This window comes from Salvelinus alpinus, chromosome 27 (genome assembly GCF_045679555.1).
Source record: "Salvelinus alpinus chromosome 27, SLU_Salpinus.1, whole genome shotgun sequence".
NCBI classification, from domain to species: domain Eukaryota; kingdom Metazoa; phylum Chordata; class Actinopteri; order Salmoniformes; family Salmonidae; genus Salvelinus; species Salvelinus alpinus.
Genome location: NC_092112.1, coordinates 46,018,781 through 46,035,135, shown reverse-complemented (window position 1 = coordinate 46,035,135; position 16,355 = coordinate 46,018,781). Strand labels below are relative to the sequence as shown.

Below are 16,355 nucleotides of genomic sequence, written 5' to 3'. Positions count from 1 at the left end.
ATTTAAAGAAGCTTTGAGTTTGACAAACACAGTACACATGCCAATGATAGAGGTAGCTATAAGATATTACTGGATACAGGCTGCAGCATGGTATTTTTGCCCCCCTGTATTTAGTATTTAGCGCTGCAGACACAGTGAAGTTAAGGTGCATGGACGTTACAGTAAGGTGTAGCTGTTCAGGTGTAGCTGTACAGGTTTGTATTGTACCTGAATATGTGCAGCAGCAGAGGAGCCTGGGTGGCGTACAGGTGTAGCAGCAGAGTGGGTGGAGCCTACAGGGCAGTTCAGAGCCATGGATGACACTTTGGAGGAGATGGTGCTCTGATGACAAAATCAGGGATGTCATTGCATTTATCAACACCATCACACCGTTTTCACTCCATGTATTGTATGGATGCTCTTAAAACTCTTACCAATAAAAGTCTGTGTTTGAGCTAAATAATTCGGGGGCATTTTTGCATTGGGTGTGCCTCAATCAACTGAGCCCACCGGAGTCAGGCATTAGCCTGTGGGATGGCTGGGAGCAGCGGTAGAGCGGTTTTTGTGAGACGAGAGAGGATCTTCAGAATGCTTTTGCTCAAGAAAAAACGTCTGGAAACTTTGAACGGTTTGAGCTGCAAACTATTATGATCCCATTCTGAAAAGCTGAGGCTGTCACGAACATGTACGTGTCGTCTGTTTCACGACGTTCAGAAGCCGCGTGGGAACCAAAGACGCCACTGTCCCAACTCCCTACAGAATTACTGTGCAGTAAAAATGACTGGAAGTGAATGTTATTTTTTCTACATGGAATATAATACACATTTATAGATTTTTCCCATCAAACCATAATTCTTTCTGAATGATCTTTTTTGCCAAGTATTTGTGTGTTATTCAATCTGTTTCTATGGGCTAATAGCAGTTAGGGCAAATTCAATGTTTCATCAAATAATGTTTCCACTTAATTAAGTGATAATGCCCGAGAAGCCGGTGTTTGGAGGATATATTGGCACAGGTGTTCGTCGAGGGCCGGCAAACCGTGCCAATACATCCTCCAAACACCGGCTTCGAGGGCATTATCACTTTTATACAACGTGTTATGTTGTTATATTTATTCATACTATTTCATCCTTCCACAAGATGTCCCAACACAAATCTAGGGTTTCTAGAGACGTGACCCAGTTGTTCAGTCTTTTTGTTCTGTATCTATGGACGCGAGCGACCCAGTAGTTCGTTCTAAATGTGCCATTACCATACTGGCTGTCAACGTTCTCATCCCATGCTTGCTAGCTAGCCAGCTACAGCTAATTTACAGTCACATCAAAAAGCGCAGCCAGAATAACAACAGTAGCAGCATTTGCACAAGCTGTTTTCTAGTGACATTTATTTGGACACATCCATTACAATGAGCTAATGAGGCGCGATTTCACCTGGCATAGAAAATGTGCTCACTCATCAGAACACTGTTGTTCAGAGGAGCTAGCCAACAACACAGCTACAGTAACACAATCACTTCAAACTGGAAAGTTGGAAAGAGTGCGTTTCATTTTTCTTTTTTTTATCTATTGACTTTTTTTGATAATATCCATAAAAATAATGTCAGCTGATTCAAGATTTCATGATTCATGACTTGTTGAGAAACACTGCCAGCCTGCCTCGTCCCGACACGTTCATTACTATCGGATAGCAGGAGATCGAATTTCAATATTGAAAATGTCAGAGACAGACAGCAAGGTTTATACAAATCTCCGCTGTTGAAAACTAAATGTTAGTCTAAAAGAAATGTGAGATAATGTCTAGATGCTTTTTATAGTGAAAGTCAAGTTTATAAATTGCCTGGCTGGGCTGATGAGACAGTGGATTGCGCAGTCAGATGGAACAGAGTAAATAAGCATTTTAACGCCATAGATTTAGCCGGTGGCAACTTGTGGAATAGACACCGGCTGGAATGCGGTTTTAAACAATCAGCATTCAGGAATAGACCCACCCGTTGTATAAATATTTTGTATACCTACACGGGTCCTAAAATACAAAATCTATTTGATTAATATCCTAAAACAATTCCATATGTTAGGTTAGTAGATATCATTAAAAAAAGCTTAGACATTACTTAGGAATACATTTACCTTGAAATGGGATTTCTGGAAATGGTTTGGATACGTGTTTGGCTTGTGGAAAATCACAAGTGTCCTGAAAAAACAAACCAGAATTTTGCATCAACCCCTTGGACTGTAAGACAAAGAGTAGTGGTCTTCAGAGCCATAGAAACACAGTACCACATAGCTATAAACCAATGGGTCTTACTGGAAGCACTTGGAGAAGTCATCCAGGTCTACCCAGGACTCCTGTAACATAGGCTTCTCAGAAACAAACAAATCCTGAGACTTCAGCAGCGCCGGGCTGGGCTCCTTAGCCTGTTTGGACCGCTCTGTGGCTGGGGCAGTCTCACACACCTCCTGATCTGCAGAGAGGACAGGTCACAAAGTGACTATCCCTGAAATGTTGGAGAACATCTCAAACGGACACAGATCATGATGAGAAAGTGTTGTGTAAAAGCTATAGAATTGATTGGTTTGCTGCTTTTGATCTATATTACTATGAGCTACAAAGTATGTGAGAGTTATTCATGAACTATACAGTAGATCAAACATGATCAAAGTATATGAGAGTTATTCATGAACTGTACAGTAGATCAAACATACAGTTGAAGTCGGAAGTTTACATACACCTAGGTTCGATTCATTAAAACTTGTTTTTCTACCACACCACACATTTCTTGTTAACAAACTATAGTTTTGGCAAGTCGGTGAGGACATCTACTTCGTGCATGACACAAGTCATTTTTCCAACAATTGTTTACAGACAGATTATTTCACTTATAATTCACTGCATCACAATTCCAGTGGGTCAGAAGTTTACATACACTAAATTGACTGTGCCTTTAAACAGCTTGGAAAATTCAAGAAAATGATGTCATGGCTTTAGAAGCTTCTGATAGGCTAATTGACATAATTTGAGTCAATTGGAGGTGTACCTGTGGATGTATTTTAAGGCCTACCTTCAAACTCAGTGCCTTTTTGCTTGACATCATAGGAAAATCAAAAGAAATCAGCCAAGACCACAGAAGAAAAATTGGAGACCTCCACAAGACTGGTTCATCCTTGGGAGCAATTTACAAATGCCTGAAGGTACCATGTTCATCTGTACAAACAATAGTACGCAAGTATAAACACCATGGGAACACGCAGCCGTCATACCGCTCAGAAAGGAGACGCGTTCTTTCTCCTAGAGATGAACGTACTTTTGTGCGAAAAGTGCAAATCAATCCCAGAACAACAGCAAAGGACCTTGTGAAGATGCTGGAGGAAACAGGTACAAAAGTATCTATATCCACAGTAAAATGAGTCCTATATCGACATAACCTGAAAGCCCGCTCAGCAAGGAAGAAGCCACTGCTCCAAAACCGCCATTAAAAAGCCAGAATACAGTTTGCAACTGCACATGGGGACTAAGATGGTACTTTTTGGAGAAATGTCCTCTGGTCTGATGAAACAAAAATAGAACTGTTTGGCCATAATGACCATCGTTATGTTTGGAGGAAAAAGGGGGATGCTTGCAAGCCGAAGAACACCATCCCAACCATGAAGCACAGGGGTGGCAGCATCATGTTGTGGGGGTGCTTTGCTGCAGGAGGGACTGTTGCACTTCACAGAATAGATGGCATCATGAGGCAGGAAAATTATGTGGATATATTGAAGCAACATCTCAAGACATCAGTCAGAAAGTTAAAGCTTGGTCACAAATGGGTCTTCCAAATGGACAATGACCCCAAGCATACTTTCAAAGTTGTGGCAAAATGGCTTAAGGACAACAAAGTCAAGGTATTGGAGTGGCCATCACAAAGCCCTGACCTAAATCCTAGAGCCAATTATTGGACAGAAATGAAAAAGTGTGTGCGAGCAAGGAGGCCTACAAACCTGACTCAGTTACATCGGCTCTGTCAGGAGGAATGGGTCAAAATTCACCCAACATATTGTGGGAAGCTTGTGGAAGGCTACCCAAAACATTTGACCCAAGTTAAACAATTTAAAGGCAATGCTACCAATGTCAAATACTAATTGAGTGTATGTAAACTTCTGACCCACTGGGAATGTGATGAAAGAAATAAAAGCTGAAGTAAATCATTCTCTCTACTATTTTTCGGACATTTCACATTCTTAAAATAAAGTGGTGATCCTAACTAACCTAAAACAGGGAATTTTTACTAGAATTAAATGTCAGGAAGTATGAAAAACTGAGTTTAAATGTGTTTGGCTAAGGTGTATGTAAACTTCCGACTTCAACTGTAATCAAAGTAAATGAGAGCTAATCATGAACTGTACAGTAGATCAAACATAATCAACATATACGAGAGTTATTCATGAACTACAGTGGGGCAAAAAAGTATTTTGTCAGCCACCAATTGTGCAAGTTCTCCCACTTAAAAAGATGAGAGAGGCCTGTAATTTTCATCATAGGTACACTTCAACTATGACAGACAAAATGAGAAAAAAAAATCCAGAAAATCACATTGTAGGATTTTTAATGAATTTATTTGCAAATTATGGTGGAAAATAAGTATTTGCTCACCTACAAACAAGCAAGATTTCTGGCTCTCACAGACCTGTAACTTCTTCTTCAAGAGGCTCCTCTGTCCTCCACTCGTTACCTGTATTAATGGCACCTGTTTGAACTTGTTATCAGTATAAAAGACACCTGTCCACAACCTCAAACAGTCACACTCCAAACTCCACTATGGCCAAGACCAAAGAGCTGTCAAAGGACACCAGAAACAAAATTGTAGACCTTTACCAGGCTGGGAAGACTGAATCTGCAATAGGTAAGCAGCTTGGTTTGAAGAAATTAACTGCGGGAGCAATTATTAGGAAATGGAAGACATACAAGACCACTGATAATTTCCCTCGATCTGGGGCTCCACGCAAGATCTCACCCCGTGGGGTCAAAATGATCACAAGAACGGTGAGCAAAAATCCCAGAACCACACGGGGGGACCTAGTGAATGACCTGCAGAGAGCTGGGACCAAAGTAACAAAGCCTACCATCAGTAACACACTACGCCGCCAGGGACTCAAATCCTGCAGTGCCAGACGTGTCCCCCTGCTTAAGCCAGTACATGTCCAGGCCCGTCTGAAGTTTGCTAGAGAGCATTTGGATGATCCAGAAGAAGATTGGGAGAATGTCATATGGTCAGATGAAACCAAAATATAACCTTTTGGTAAAAACTCAACTCGTCGTGTTTGGAGGACAAAGAATGCTGAGTTGCATCCAAAGAACACCATACCTACTGTGAAGCATGGGGGTGGAAACATCATGCTTTGGGGCTGTTTTTCTGCAAAGGGACCAGGACGACTGATCCGTGTAAAGGAAAGAATGAATGGGGCCGTGTATCGTGAGATTTTGAGTGAAAACCTCCTTCCATCAGCAAGGGCATTGAAGATGAAACGTGGCTGGGTCTTTCAGCATGACAATGATCCCAAACACACCGCCCGGGCAACGAAGGAGTGGCTTCGTAAGAAGCATTTCAAGGTCCTGGAGTGGCCTAGCCAGTCTCCAGATCTCAACCCCATAGAAAATCTTTGGAGGGAGTTGAAAGTCCGTGTTGCTCAGCAACAGCCCAAAACATCACTGCTCTAGAGGAGATCTGCATGGAGGAATGGGCCAAAATACCAGCAACAGTGTGTGGAAACCTTGTGAAGACTTACAGAAAACGTTTGACCTCTGTCATTGCCAACAAAGGGTATATAACAAAGTATTGAGATAAACTTTTGTTATTGACCAAATACTTATTTTCCACCATAATTTGCAAATAAATTCATTAAAAATCCTACAATGTGATTTTCTGAGAAAAAAAAATCTAATTTTGTCTGTCATAGTTGAAGTGTACCTATGATGAAAATTACAGGCCTCTCTCATCTTTTTAAGTGGGAGAACTTGCACAATTGGTGGCTGACTAAATACTTTCCCCCCCCACTGTATACAGTAGATCAAACATAATCATTGTCTATAGCAACATTTGAAGTCTTTACAAATTAAACCCCAAAACTAAGGAAATTAATAAGTATCAGCTGAATAGATAGGATAGATTTTTTTATGACACATTTTATGGCTTTGAGATAGTGTCGCTATTAAATATAAATAGCAGTGTTTTTCTCGTGACTCATACAGAAATCGGTCTGTGCTGATCTACAGTAGGCCATGTGTTATCTGGGGCCCATACATTTAACATATATTCAGGAGACTCAGATCAACACTGCTCACTCCCACATAATGCTTCCATGTAAACATACATATCATTGATCATATATCAGTGAAGTTCCACTCAAAGAGAAGACGATCCTTGTGGAGCTACATAGGGATATAGGCAAACGCGCCGTCCTGAGCAATGGTCATCCTGTGACTCCAATGGCAGGTGTTACCGGGCAACGAAAAAGAGGGGAGATAGGGAGGCTGGATAATTGGACGGTTGTCATAAAGCATAATCCCAGGCGCATCTTCAAAGAGTCTCAGCCAAGGAGGGAGGATAAGGGGGGAAGAGGATGGGAGGGAAGGAGGAGAGGAAGGGGGGGAGACACACGGTTCCTAAACACATCTGTACATTAAACTAATAGTGACATACCGTGGCTTTACCAACCACCATCAAATAAATGGATGCACTTCTTACAGTACCATTAATGAAATATAAGTTGGTTTTCACAATATGTTATTGTCACTTTCAGTGATAGTAATGAATCACATTGATCAGTGTATAGCACTGTAGTATTATGTGATGTATGTACTGTGTGGTGTGGTTGGGTAGAATTGAGATAGCCTTTACCATTGGTTGTATTGTCATCCTTCTTCTTCTCATCTGCTATAATCTAAAGGGATATAGAGATGGGGGTAGAAAGAACCAGTTACAAACATTGGGGGAGAGGAAGAGGCAAGGAGAGAGAGAGCGAGAGAAACAGAGAGAGAGAAACTGAAAGGCATGTCACAGTTGAGCAGCAGAGGGTCTATACAGTAGATGCCTGTAGTAACCCTCCTATCCCAACTGAACTGCAGACAGAGAGACAGAGAGAGACAGAGAGAGACAGAGAGACAGAGAGAGAGAGAGAGAGAGAGAGAGAGAGAGAGAGAGAGAGAGAGAGAGAGAGAGAGAGAGAGAGAGAGGGTGAGAGAGGGTGAGAGAGCGTGAGAGAGCGTGAGAGAGCGTGAGAGAGCGTGAGAGAGCGTGAGAGAGCGTGAGAGCTATCTGGCACGGGAACACCAGGCAGACATACCTCAATGTGACAAGGCAAGGGGACTCCTTCCTCCCCAGCTAAATGAACACTGCATGTGGACTATAATCATGTTACTTAGCTTGTTAACAGATGTAGAGGGCAGGCATTGTGTTGTGTACCAGAGCATGTTTCTCAGTTCCAGGGATTACGAAACTGTTCCAGGGATTACGAAAACACTTACATGTCATGTTCCTCTCAACAAGCTAATTAAGACATACTGTAGAGGGGCTGAATCGGGAAATGGCACCCTATTCACTACATAGAGCACTACTTTTGACCAGGGCCAATAGGGCACTGGTCAAAAGTAGTGCATAATATATGAAGTGATTCTAAAAAAGTGGTGCAAATTGCAGTCCCACCCCCAAAAAAAGCTATTTTAAAAAACAGTTAAGTCTCCAAACTAAGGATATTTATTTACATTTTGTAAGTCGCTCTGGATAAGAGCGTCTGCTAAATGACTTAAATGTAAATCATGATACCTTCTAATTCAATCTAAGGCAATAACAAACATATTGTTAAATGAAATATTGTACTAAGTCATTGTTTATACACCTATTTCTATAGAGAGGAGCCTGTCCCAAACACTGACTCCTAAACATGTTTGAAAATAAAGCAATTAATGTTTTTGTTTTTTTTACAATTATTTCAATAGAACATTGTGAGTTGTTCGATTATTACCTTGGAAGATATTGATCTAATTAGTAGTTCTGTTTATAAAAATAAAAAATAAAAAATAAAAAAATGCTGTCACTACTGAAACACACACATTAAAATACTGTAGAATTAATGTGATTTAAGCCACACCCCTGCACATATCACCAGGTGATGGGATTGCACACTTCTCCAGCATGGCCACATGGTGAGTTACCTGTCTGCTTACATTTTGGAGAAAATTTGTGAGAAAGTTGGTAAATCTTCATGTATTTTTTAGAAGTGTCTCTACCAAACATCTAATATTTCAAGAAATATGTGAAGTACGATTTTGGGACTAAAATATATGTTTGCTGTCCAAATGAATGATAACCAGCCACAATGTTGGCTATGGGGATTCTTTAAAGTCCAAAATAAGACAAGATTGTCCAAACCGAAACGGTCATAACCGAAACAGTTGACACCATAGAGACTGTACTGTACTCAAGTTTACTCTACTTGAAGAAAGGGGCCCATGGACTCTTGATCTTGAGACCACTTAATACCACATCAATTCAGTCTTTAGCTTGTCATGTTCTCAACTCACTGGGTCTGGATCTTGGGACCAATGTCCGAGTATAAAGCTTGGTCTGGGCTCCTGGATACTACCTTAGTCTTTGGTTTACAAACCATAGGCAACCCAATTTGAAGAAGACAACGCTCTCTAATCATTGGCTGATCCCTCCCGACCCATAGGAATCCCCACCAAGGTTCGCTACTTTTATTAAATGGTGGAAGCTTTCAATGACAATGTCTATCCTAAAACAAGTTACTGTATATGCATCAAGATTGGCACTTGACACAAAAACGTCTGTTATTTGGCCAAAATACAGAAAGGTAAAGTGATTATTTAAACATCTAACAACACAATGAGTAAGATGCATAAGTAATTCAATCAATTAACACATTTCAGATTCATACAATCAACATTGAGCATTTTACAGTTCTAAAAATCAGGATTTTTTGTCTTCATATTTTGTTCATTTGGTATGCCAATAAAAGGTTCATCAAATTGATCAGTACTGTGCATGGGTCTCCCTTTATTGTGACTTGTTCACTATGTTTCAGTAGTGACACATTTAGTAGGGTGGTAAGGAATTCAGGTAAATATTTCAAATACGCAAAACAAAGTTTTATAACGGTTGCCAACATATTTCGGCTTCGCCTCGGGCCTAAGAGCAGCCCTTAGTCGGGAGTTATCACACGACAATCCCTGGGTTTTCATGCCTTATTGCTTAAATGTCTGACTGACATACAGTTTATGCGTAAATGATGTCAATTACAATTCTGGGTTCTTTTGATGTGACTTCAGACCATGGCCTGCTATGAGTCACAGAGGTGTGTGTGTGTGTGTGTGTGTGTGTGTGTGTGTGTGTGTGTGTGTGTGTGTGTGTGTGTGTGTGTGTGTGTGTGTGTGTGTGTGTGTGCGTGCATGCGAGGGAACAAGATGAAGAACTGGGTTTTGTGATGGGGAGACACACTTGACCACCTCCTTTCCTCCTCCGACCGATAACAGCCATGTAACAAGTCACACTGTAACACTTAGCATATCCTCTTCAACAGAGTAGAACACTCCATCCACTGACCACAGGGTCCATACCAGTGATTATATGCTAGTAGTGTTCAGCAAGGTTTTTACAGTAAACTGAAACTAAAACTATTAATGGAAAAACAATTTAGTAAACTGAAATAGTTTTATTCTCAAAATAATTTTATTTCAGTTTACTAAATTGTTTTTTCTTTAATAGTTTTAGTTTCTCAAAATAATTGTATCTTTGACTCCAAAACAACGTCTACATAGATATTACATGTATCATCTAACCACATCATATGATATAGCAGTCTGGTGCCGACTGCACAGTCAATGACGTGACATGCAACCATTGCTTGACACATGCAACGTCTAAGCAGGGGGATGCAACCATGATGTGGTTAAGCTGATACGTAAAATACCTATCCAGGTGTTGTAAGATCTGGCAGGCGTCAGCAACGTCTAAGCAGAGGAACGTGCCCATGGAGATGAGCGTGATGCAAGTCACACAGAACATGTGCCCAGGTGCACTTCACGCTGCTACAACGTGGCAGCTATGGGACCAAAACAGCGGAGAAGTTTAACCTGGTTAAACTCCTGGTTACTGACCCACTACTACTGTTTATTTGGTGCATCTACAGTGCATTCTGAAAGAATTCAGACCCCTTGACTTTTTCCACATTTTGTTAGGTTACAGCCTTATTCTAAAATTGATTAAATATTTATTTCCCTCATCAATCTACACACAATACCCCATAATGACAAAGCAAAAACAGGTTATTACATAAGTATTCAGACCCATAATTGAGTACTTTGTTGAAGCACCTTTGGCAGAGATTACAGCCTTGAGGGCTTGCAAACTATTACAGACTACAAAGGGAAGCACAGCCACGAGCTGCCCAGTGACACGAGCCTACCAGACGAGCTAAATCACTTCTATGCTCGCTTCGATACAACCAACACTGAGGCATGCATGAGAGCATCAGCTGTTCCGGACGACTGTGTGATCACGCTCTCCACAGCCGACGTGAGTAAGACCTTTAAACAGGTCAACATACGCGGGGCCAGACAGATTACCAGGACGTGTGCTCTGGGCATGTGCTGATCAACTGGCAGGTGTCTTCACTGACATTTTCAACATGTCCCTGATTGAGTCTGTAATACCAACATGTTTCAAGCAGACAACCATAGTCCCTGTGCCCAGGAACACAAAGGCAACCTGCCTAAATGACTACAGACCCGTAGCACTCACGTCCGTAGCCATGAAGTGCTTTGAAAGGTTGGTAATGGCTCACATCAACACCATTATCCCAGAAACCCTAGACCCACTTCAATTTGCATACCGCCCAAACAGATCCACAGATGATGCAATCTCGATTGCACTCCACACTGCCCTTTCCCACCTGGACAAAAGGAACACTTACGTGAGAATGCTATTCATTGACTACAGCTCAGCGTTCAACACCATAGTACCCTCAAAGCTCATCACTAAGCTAAGGATCCTGGGACTAAACACCTCCCTCTGCAACTGGATCCTGGACTTCCTGACGTGCCGCCCCCAGGTGGTGAGGGTAGGTAGCAACAAATCTGCCACGCTGATCCTCAACACTGGAGCTCCCCAGGGGTGCGTGCTCAGTCCCCTCCTGTACTCCCTGTTCACACACAGCTGCATGGCCAGGCACGACTCCAACACCATCATTAAGTTTGCAACGACCCAACAGTGGTAGGCCTGATCACCGACAACGACGAGACAGCCTAAATGGAGGAGGTCAGAGACCTGGCCGGGTGGTGCCAGAATAACAACCTATCCCGTAACCAAGACTAAGGAGATGATTGTGGACTACAGAAACAGGAGGACCGAGCACGTCCCCATTCTCATCGCTGTAGTGGAGCAGGTTGAGAGCTTCAAGTTCCTTGGTGTCCACATCAACAACAAACTAGAATGGTCCAAACACACCAAGACAGTCGTGAAGAGGGCACGACAAAGCCTATTCCCCCTCAGGAAACTAAAAAGATTTGGCATGGATCCTGAGATCCTCAAAAGGTTCAACAGCTGCAACATCGAGAGCATCCTGACTGGTTGCATCACTGCCTGGTACAGCAATTGCTCGGCCTCTGACCGCAAGGCACTACAGATGGTAGTGCGTACGGCCCACTACATCACTGGGGCTAAGCTGCCTGCCATCCAGGACCTCTACACTAGGCTGTGTCAGAGGAAGGCCCTAAAACTTATCAAAGACCCCTGCCACCCCAGTCATAGACTGTTCTCTCTACTACCGCATGGCAAGCGGTACCGGAGTGCCAAGTGTAGGACAAAAAGGCTTCTCAACAGTTTTTACCCCCAAGCCATAAGACTCCTGAACAGGTAATCAAATGGCTACACGTACTATTTGCATTGTGTGCCCCCCCAATTGTGTGCGACCCTTCTTTTTACGCTGTTGCTACTCTCTGTTTATCATACATGCATAGTCACTTTAACTATACATTCATGTACATACTACCTCAATTGGGCCGACCAACCAGTGCTCCTGCACATTGGCTAACCGGGCTATCTGCATTGTGTCCCACCCACAACCCGCCAACCCCTCTTATATGCTACTGCTACTCTCTGTTCATCATATATGCATAGTCACTTTAACCATATCTACATACTACCTCAATCAGCCTGACTAATCGGTGTCTATGTAGCCTCGCTACTTTTATAGCCTCGCTACTGTATATATTTTTACTGTTGTTTTATTTTTTTACCTACCTATTGTTCACCTAATACCTTTTTTGCACTATTGGTTAGAACCTGTAAGTAAGCATTTCACTGTAAGGTCTACACCTGTTGTATTCGGTGCACGTGACAAATGAACTTTGATTTGAATATTCTTGGGTATGACGCTACAAGCTTGGCACACCTGTATTTGGGGAGTTTCTCCCATTCTTCTCTGCAGATGCTTTCAAGCTCTATCAGGTTGGATGGGAAGTGTTGCTGCACAGCTATTTTCAGGTCTCTCAAAAGATGTTTGATCGGGTTCAAGTCCGGGCTCAGGCTGGGCCACTCAAGGACATTTAGAGACTTGTCCCCAAGCCACTCATGCATTGTCTTGTCTGTGTGCTTACGGTCGTTGTCCTGTTGGAAGGTGAACCTTCACCCCAGTCTGAGGTCCTGAGCGCTCTGGAGCAGGTTTTCATCAAGGATCTCTGTACTTTGCTCCGTTCATCTTAGCCTTGATCCTGACTAGTCTCCCAGTCCCTGCCACTGAAAAACATCCCTAAGCATGATGCTGCCACCACCATGCTTCACCGTAGGGATTGTGCCAGGTTTCCTCCTGACGTGACGCTTGGCATTCAGGCCAAATAGTTCAATCTTACTTTCATCAGACCAGAGAATCTTGTTTCTCATGGTCTGAGAGTCTTTAGGTGCCTTTTGGCAAACTCCAAGCGGGCTGTCATGTGCCTTTATCTGAGGAGTGGCTTACGTCTGGTCACTCTACAATAAAGGCCTGATTGGTGGAGTGCTGCAGAGACGGTTGTCCTTCTGGAAGGATCTCCCATCCCCACAGAGGAACTCTAGAGCTATGTCAGTCTGACCATCGGGTTTTTTGTCACCTCCCTGACAAAGGCCATTCTCCCCTGATTGCTCAGTTTGGCTGGGCGGCCAGAAAAGTATTGGTGGTTCCAAACTTCTTCCATTCAAGAATGATGGAGGCCACTGTGTTCTTTGGACCTTCAATGCTGCAGACATTTTTTGGTACCCAATACCAGATCTGTGCCTCAACACAATCCTGTCTCTGAGCTCTATGGTCAATTCCTTCGACCGCATGTCTTGATTTTTGCTCTGAAATGCACTGTCAACTGTGGGACCTTATATAGACAGGTGTGTGCCTTTCCAGATGTTTTATTATTTCACCTTTATTTAACCAGGTAGGCTAGTTGAGAACAAGTTCTAATTTACAACTGCGACCTGGCCAAGATAGAGCAAAGCAGTGCGACACAAACAGCACAGAGTTACACATGGCATAAACAAACGTACAATCAATAACACAATAGAAAAGACTATATACAGTGTGTGCAAATGTAGTAAGATTAGGGAGGTAAGACAATATATAGGCCATAGTGGCGAAATAATTACAATTTAGCAATTAAACACTGGAGTGACAGATGTGCAGAAGATGAATGTGCAAGTAGAGATACTGGGGTGCAAAGGAGCAAAAAAAAATAACAATATGGGGATGAGGTAGTTGGGTGGGCTATTTACAGATGGGCTATGTACAGGTGCAAAGATCGGTAAGCTGTTCTGACAGCTGATGCTTAAAGTTAGTGAGGGAGATATGTCTCCAGCTTCAGTGATTTTTGCAATTCGTTCCAGTCATTGGCAGCAGAGAACTGGAAGGAAAGGCAGCCAAAGTAGGAGTTGGCTTTGGGGGTGACCAGTGAAATATACCTGCTGAAGCGTGTGCTACAGGTGGGTGCTGCTATGGTGACCAGTGAGCTGAGATAAGGCGGGGCTTTACCTAGCAAAGACTTATAGATGACCTGGAGCCAGTGGGTTTGGCGACAAATATGAAGCGAGGGCCAACCAACAAGGGCATACAGGTAGCAGTGGTGGGTAGTATATGGGGCTTTGGTGACAAAACGGATGGCACTGTGATAGACTACATCCAATTTGCCGAGTAGAGTGTTGGAGGCTATTTTGTAAATGACATTGCACGAAGTCAAGGATCGGTAGGATAGTCAGTTTTACGAGGGTATGTTTGGCAGCATGAGTGAAGGATGCATAGTTGCGAAATAGGAAGCCGATTCTAGATTTAATTTTGGATTGGAGATGCTTAATGGGAGTCTGAAAAGAGAGTTTACAGTCGAACCAGACACCTAGGTATTTGTAGTTGTCCACATATTCTAAGTCAGAACCGTCCAGAGTAGTGATAGTAGACGGGCGGGTGGGTGTGGGCAGCGATCGGTTGAAGAGCATGCATTTAGTTTTGCTTGCATTTAAGAGCAGTTGGAGGCCACGGAAGGAGTGTTGTATGGCATTGAAGCTTGTTTGGAGGTTTGTTAACACAGTGTCCAAAGAAGGGCCAGATGTATACAGAATGGTGTTGTCTGCATAGAGGTGGATCAAGGAATCACCCGCAGCAAGAGCGACGTCATTGATATTTACAGAGAAATAAGTCTCTGTAAATCTCTGTAGAAATAAGTCCCTGTAGCTCTTTCAGAACATCAGCTATCTGGATTTGGGTGAAGGAGAAATGGGGAGGCTTGGGCAAGATGCTGTGGGGGGTGCAGAGCTGTTGACCGGGGTAGGGGTAGCCAGGTGGAAAGCATGGCTAGCCGTAGAAAAATGCTTCTTAAAATTATCGATTGTTGTAGATTTATCGATGGTGACAGTGTTTCCTAGCTTCAGTGCAGTGGGCAGCTGCTCTTATTCTCCATGGACTTTACAGTGTCCCAGAACATTTTGGAGTTACAGGATGCAAATTTCTGTTTGAGAAAGCTAGCCTTTGCTTTCCTAACTGCCTGTGTTTATTGGTTCCTAACTTCCCTGAAAAGTTGCATATCGCGGGGGCTATTCAATGCTAATGCAGTACGCCACAGGATGTTTTGTGCTGGTCAAGGGCAGTCAGGTCTGGAGTGAACCAAGGGCTATGTCTGTTCTTAGTTTTCTTTTAATTGAATGGGGCATGCTTATTTAAGATGGTGTGGAAAGCACTTTTAAAGAATTACCAGACATCCTCTACTGACGGAATAAGGTCAACATCCTTCCAGGATACCCGGGCCAGGTCGATTAGAAAGGCCTGCTCGCTGAAGTGTTTTAGGGAGCGTTTGACAGTGATGAGGGGTGGTCGTTTGACCACGGACCCATTACGGACGCAGGCAATGAGGCAGTGATCGAACTCTGCAGGCTAACTCCACCCCCTTTGGCAGTTCTATCTTGGTGGAAAATGTTGTAGTTGGAGATGGAAATTTCTGAATTGTTGGTGGCCTTCCTAATCCAGGATTCAGACAAATCATGTCTAATCAATAGGATTTACCACAGGTGGACTCCAATCAAGTTGTAGAAACATCTCAAGGATGATCAATGGAAACAGGATGTACTCAAATTCAATTTCAAGTCTCATTGAAAAGGGTCTGAATACTTATTTTTTATTAAAAAAATCTAATTTATAAAAAACATGTGTTTCGTTTGTCATGATGAGGTACTGTGTGTAGATCGCTGAGGATTTGTTTTATTGAATCAATTTTAGAATAACAGCTGTAAAGTAACAAAACGTGGGAAAAGTGAAGGATTCTGAATACTTTCTGAAGGCACTGTTTGTTATCTCACTGAGTCTACCTTTAAACCGAACCTAACCTATGACCGGACCGTCACCTTGTGCATTACTGCTCCACAGTGGACAAAACTGACATCCCAAAAAACACAAACTATGAAACACATAAATGGCTCCCAGCCTCCCATGCATATGCTACTTCCTGCCCCTAACACTAAAATTCTAATTGAAACGAAATATAATACGAAATAACGTTTTTTCTTTAGTAAATAAAAACTAGTAAATCAGATCTGAAAAATAACTGAAACTAAACTTAAAAAAAAAAAAAATTGAAATAGAAACGAATATACAATAATCACAAAATGACATTAACCTTGGTTCCGTGAACAGACACAACTACAGTATGTTATTTCCCTCCAGCAGCAGGCCTACAGTTGGCATGGTACGGTTCTTCCCAAACTATGTAAGAGTGGCACTGCACCACGTTGTGCACTGGCTGTGCCACTATGTAATAAATACAACAATGTTATAATTTAAGGGTATTTTTTTGCTCTAGATTTCAGGAAATAGTCTCCCCCA

At 42.5% G+C, this 16,355-nt stretch overlaps 1 protein-coding gene across 1 annotated transcript in view; it reads right to left on the bottom strand.

The window, feature by feature from the left end:
• Positions 1–16,355, bottom strand: part of adgb (androglobin) — a 117,909-nt gene that overhangs the window by 40,418 nt on the left and 61,136 nt on the right. Inside the window, exons 13-16 of the mRNA XM_071370871.1 lie at positions 6,854–6,896; positions 2,284–2,440; positions 2,106–2,169; positions 208–321 (exon numbers count right to left, since the gene is read on the bottom strand). Coding sequence (XP_071226972.1) covers positions 208–321; positions 2,106–2,169; positions 2,284–2,440; positions 6,854–6,896 — 378 coding nt within the window. The remainder of the gene's footprint in view (positions 1–207; positions 322–2,105; positions 2,170–2,283; positions 2,441–6,853; positions 6,897–16,355) is intronic.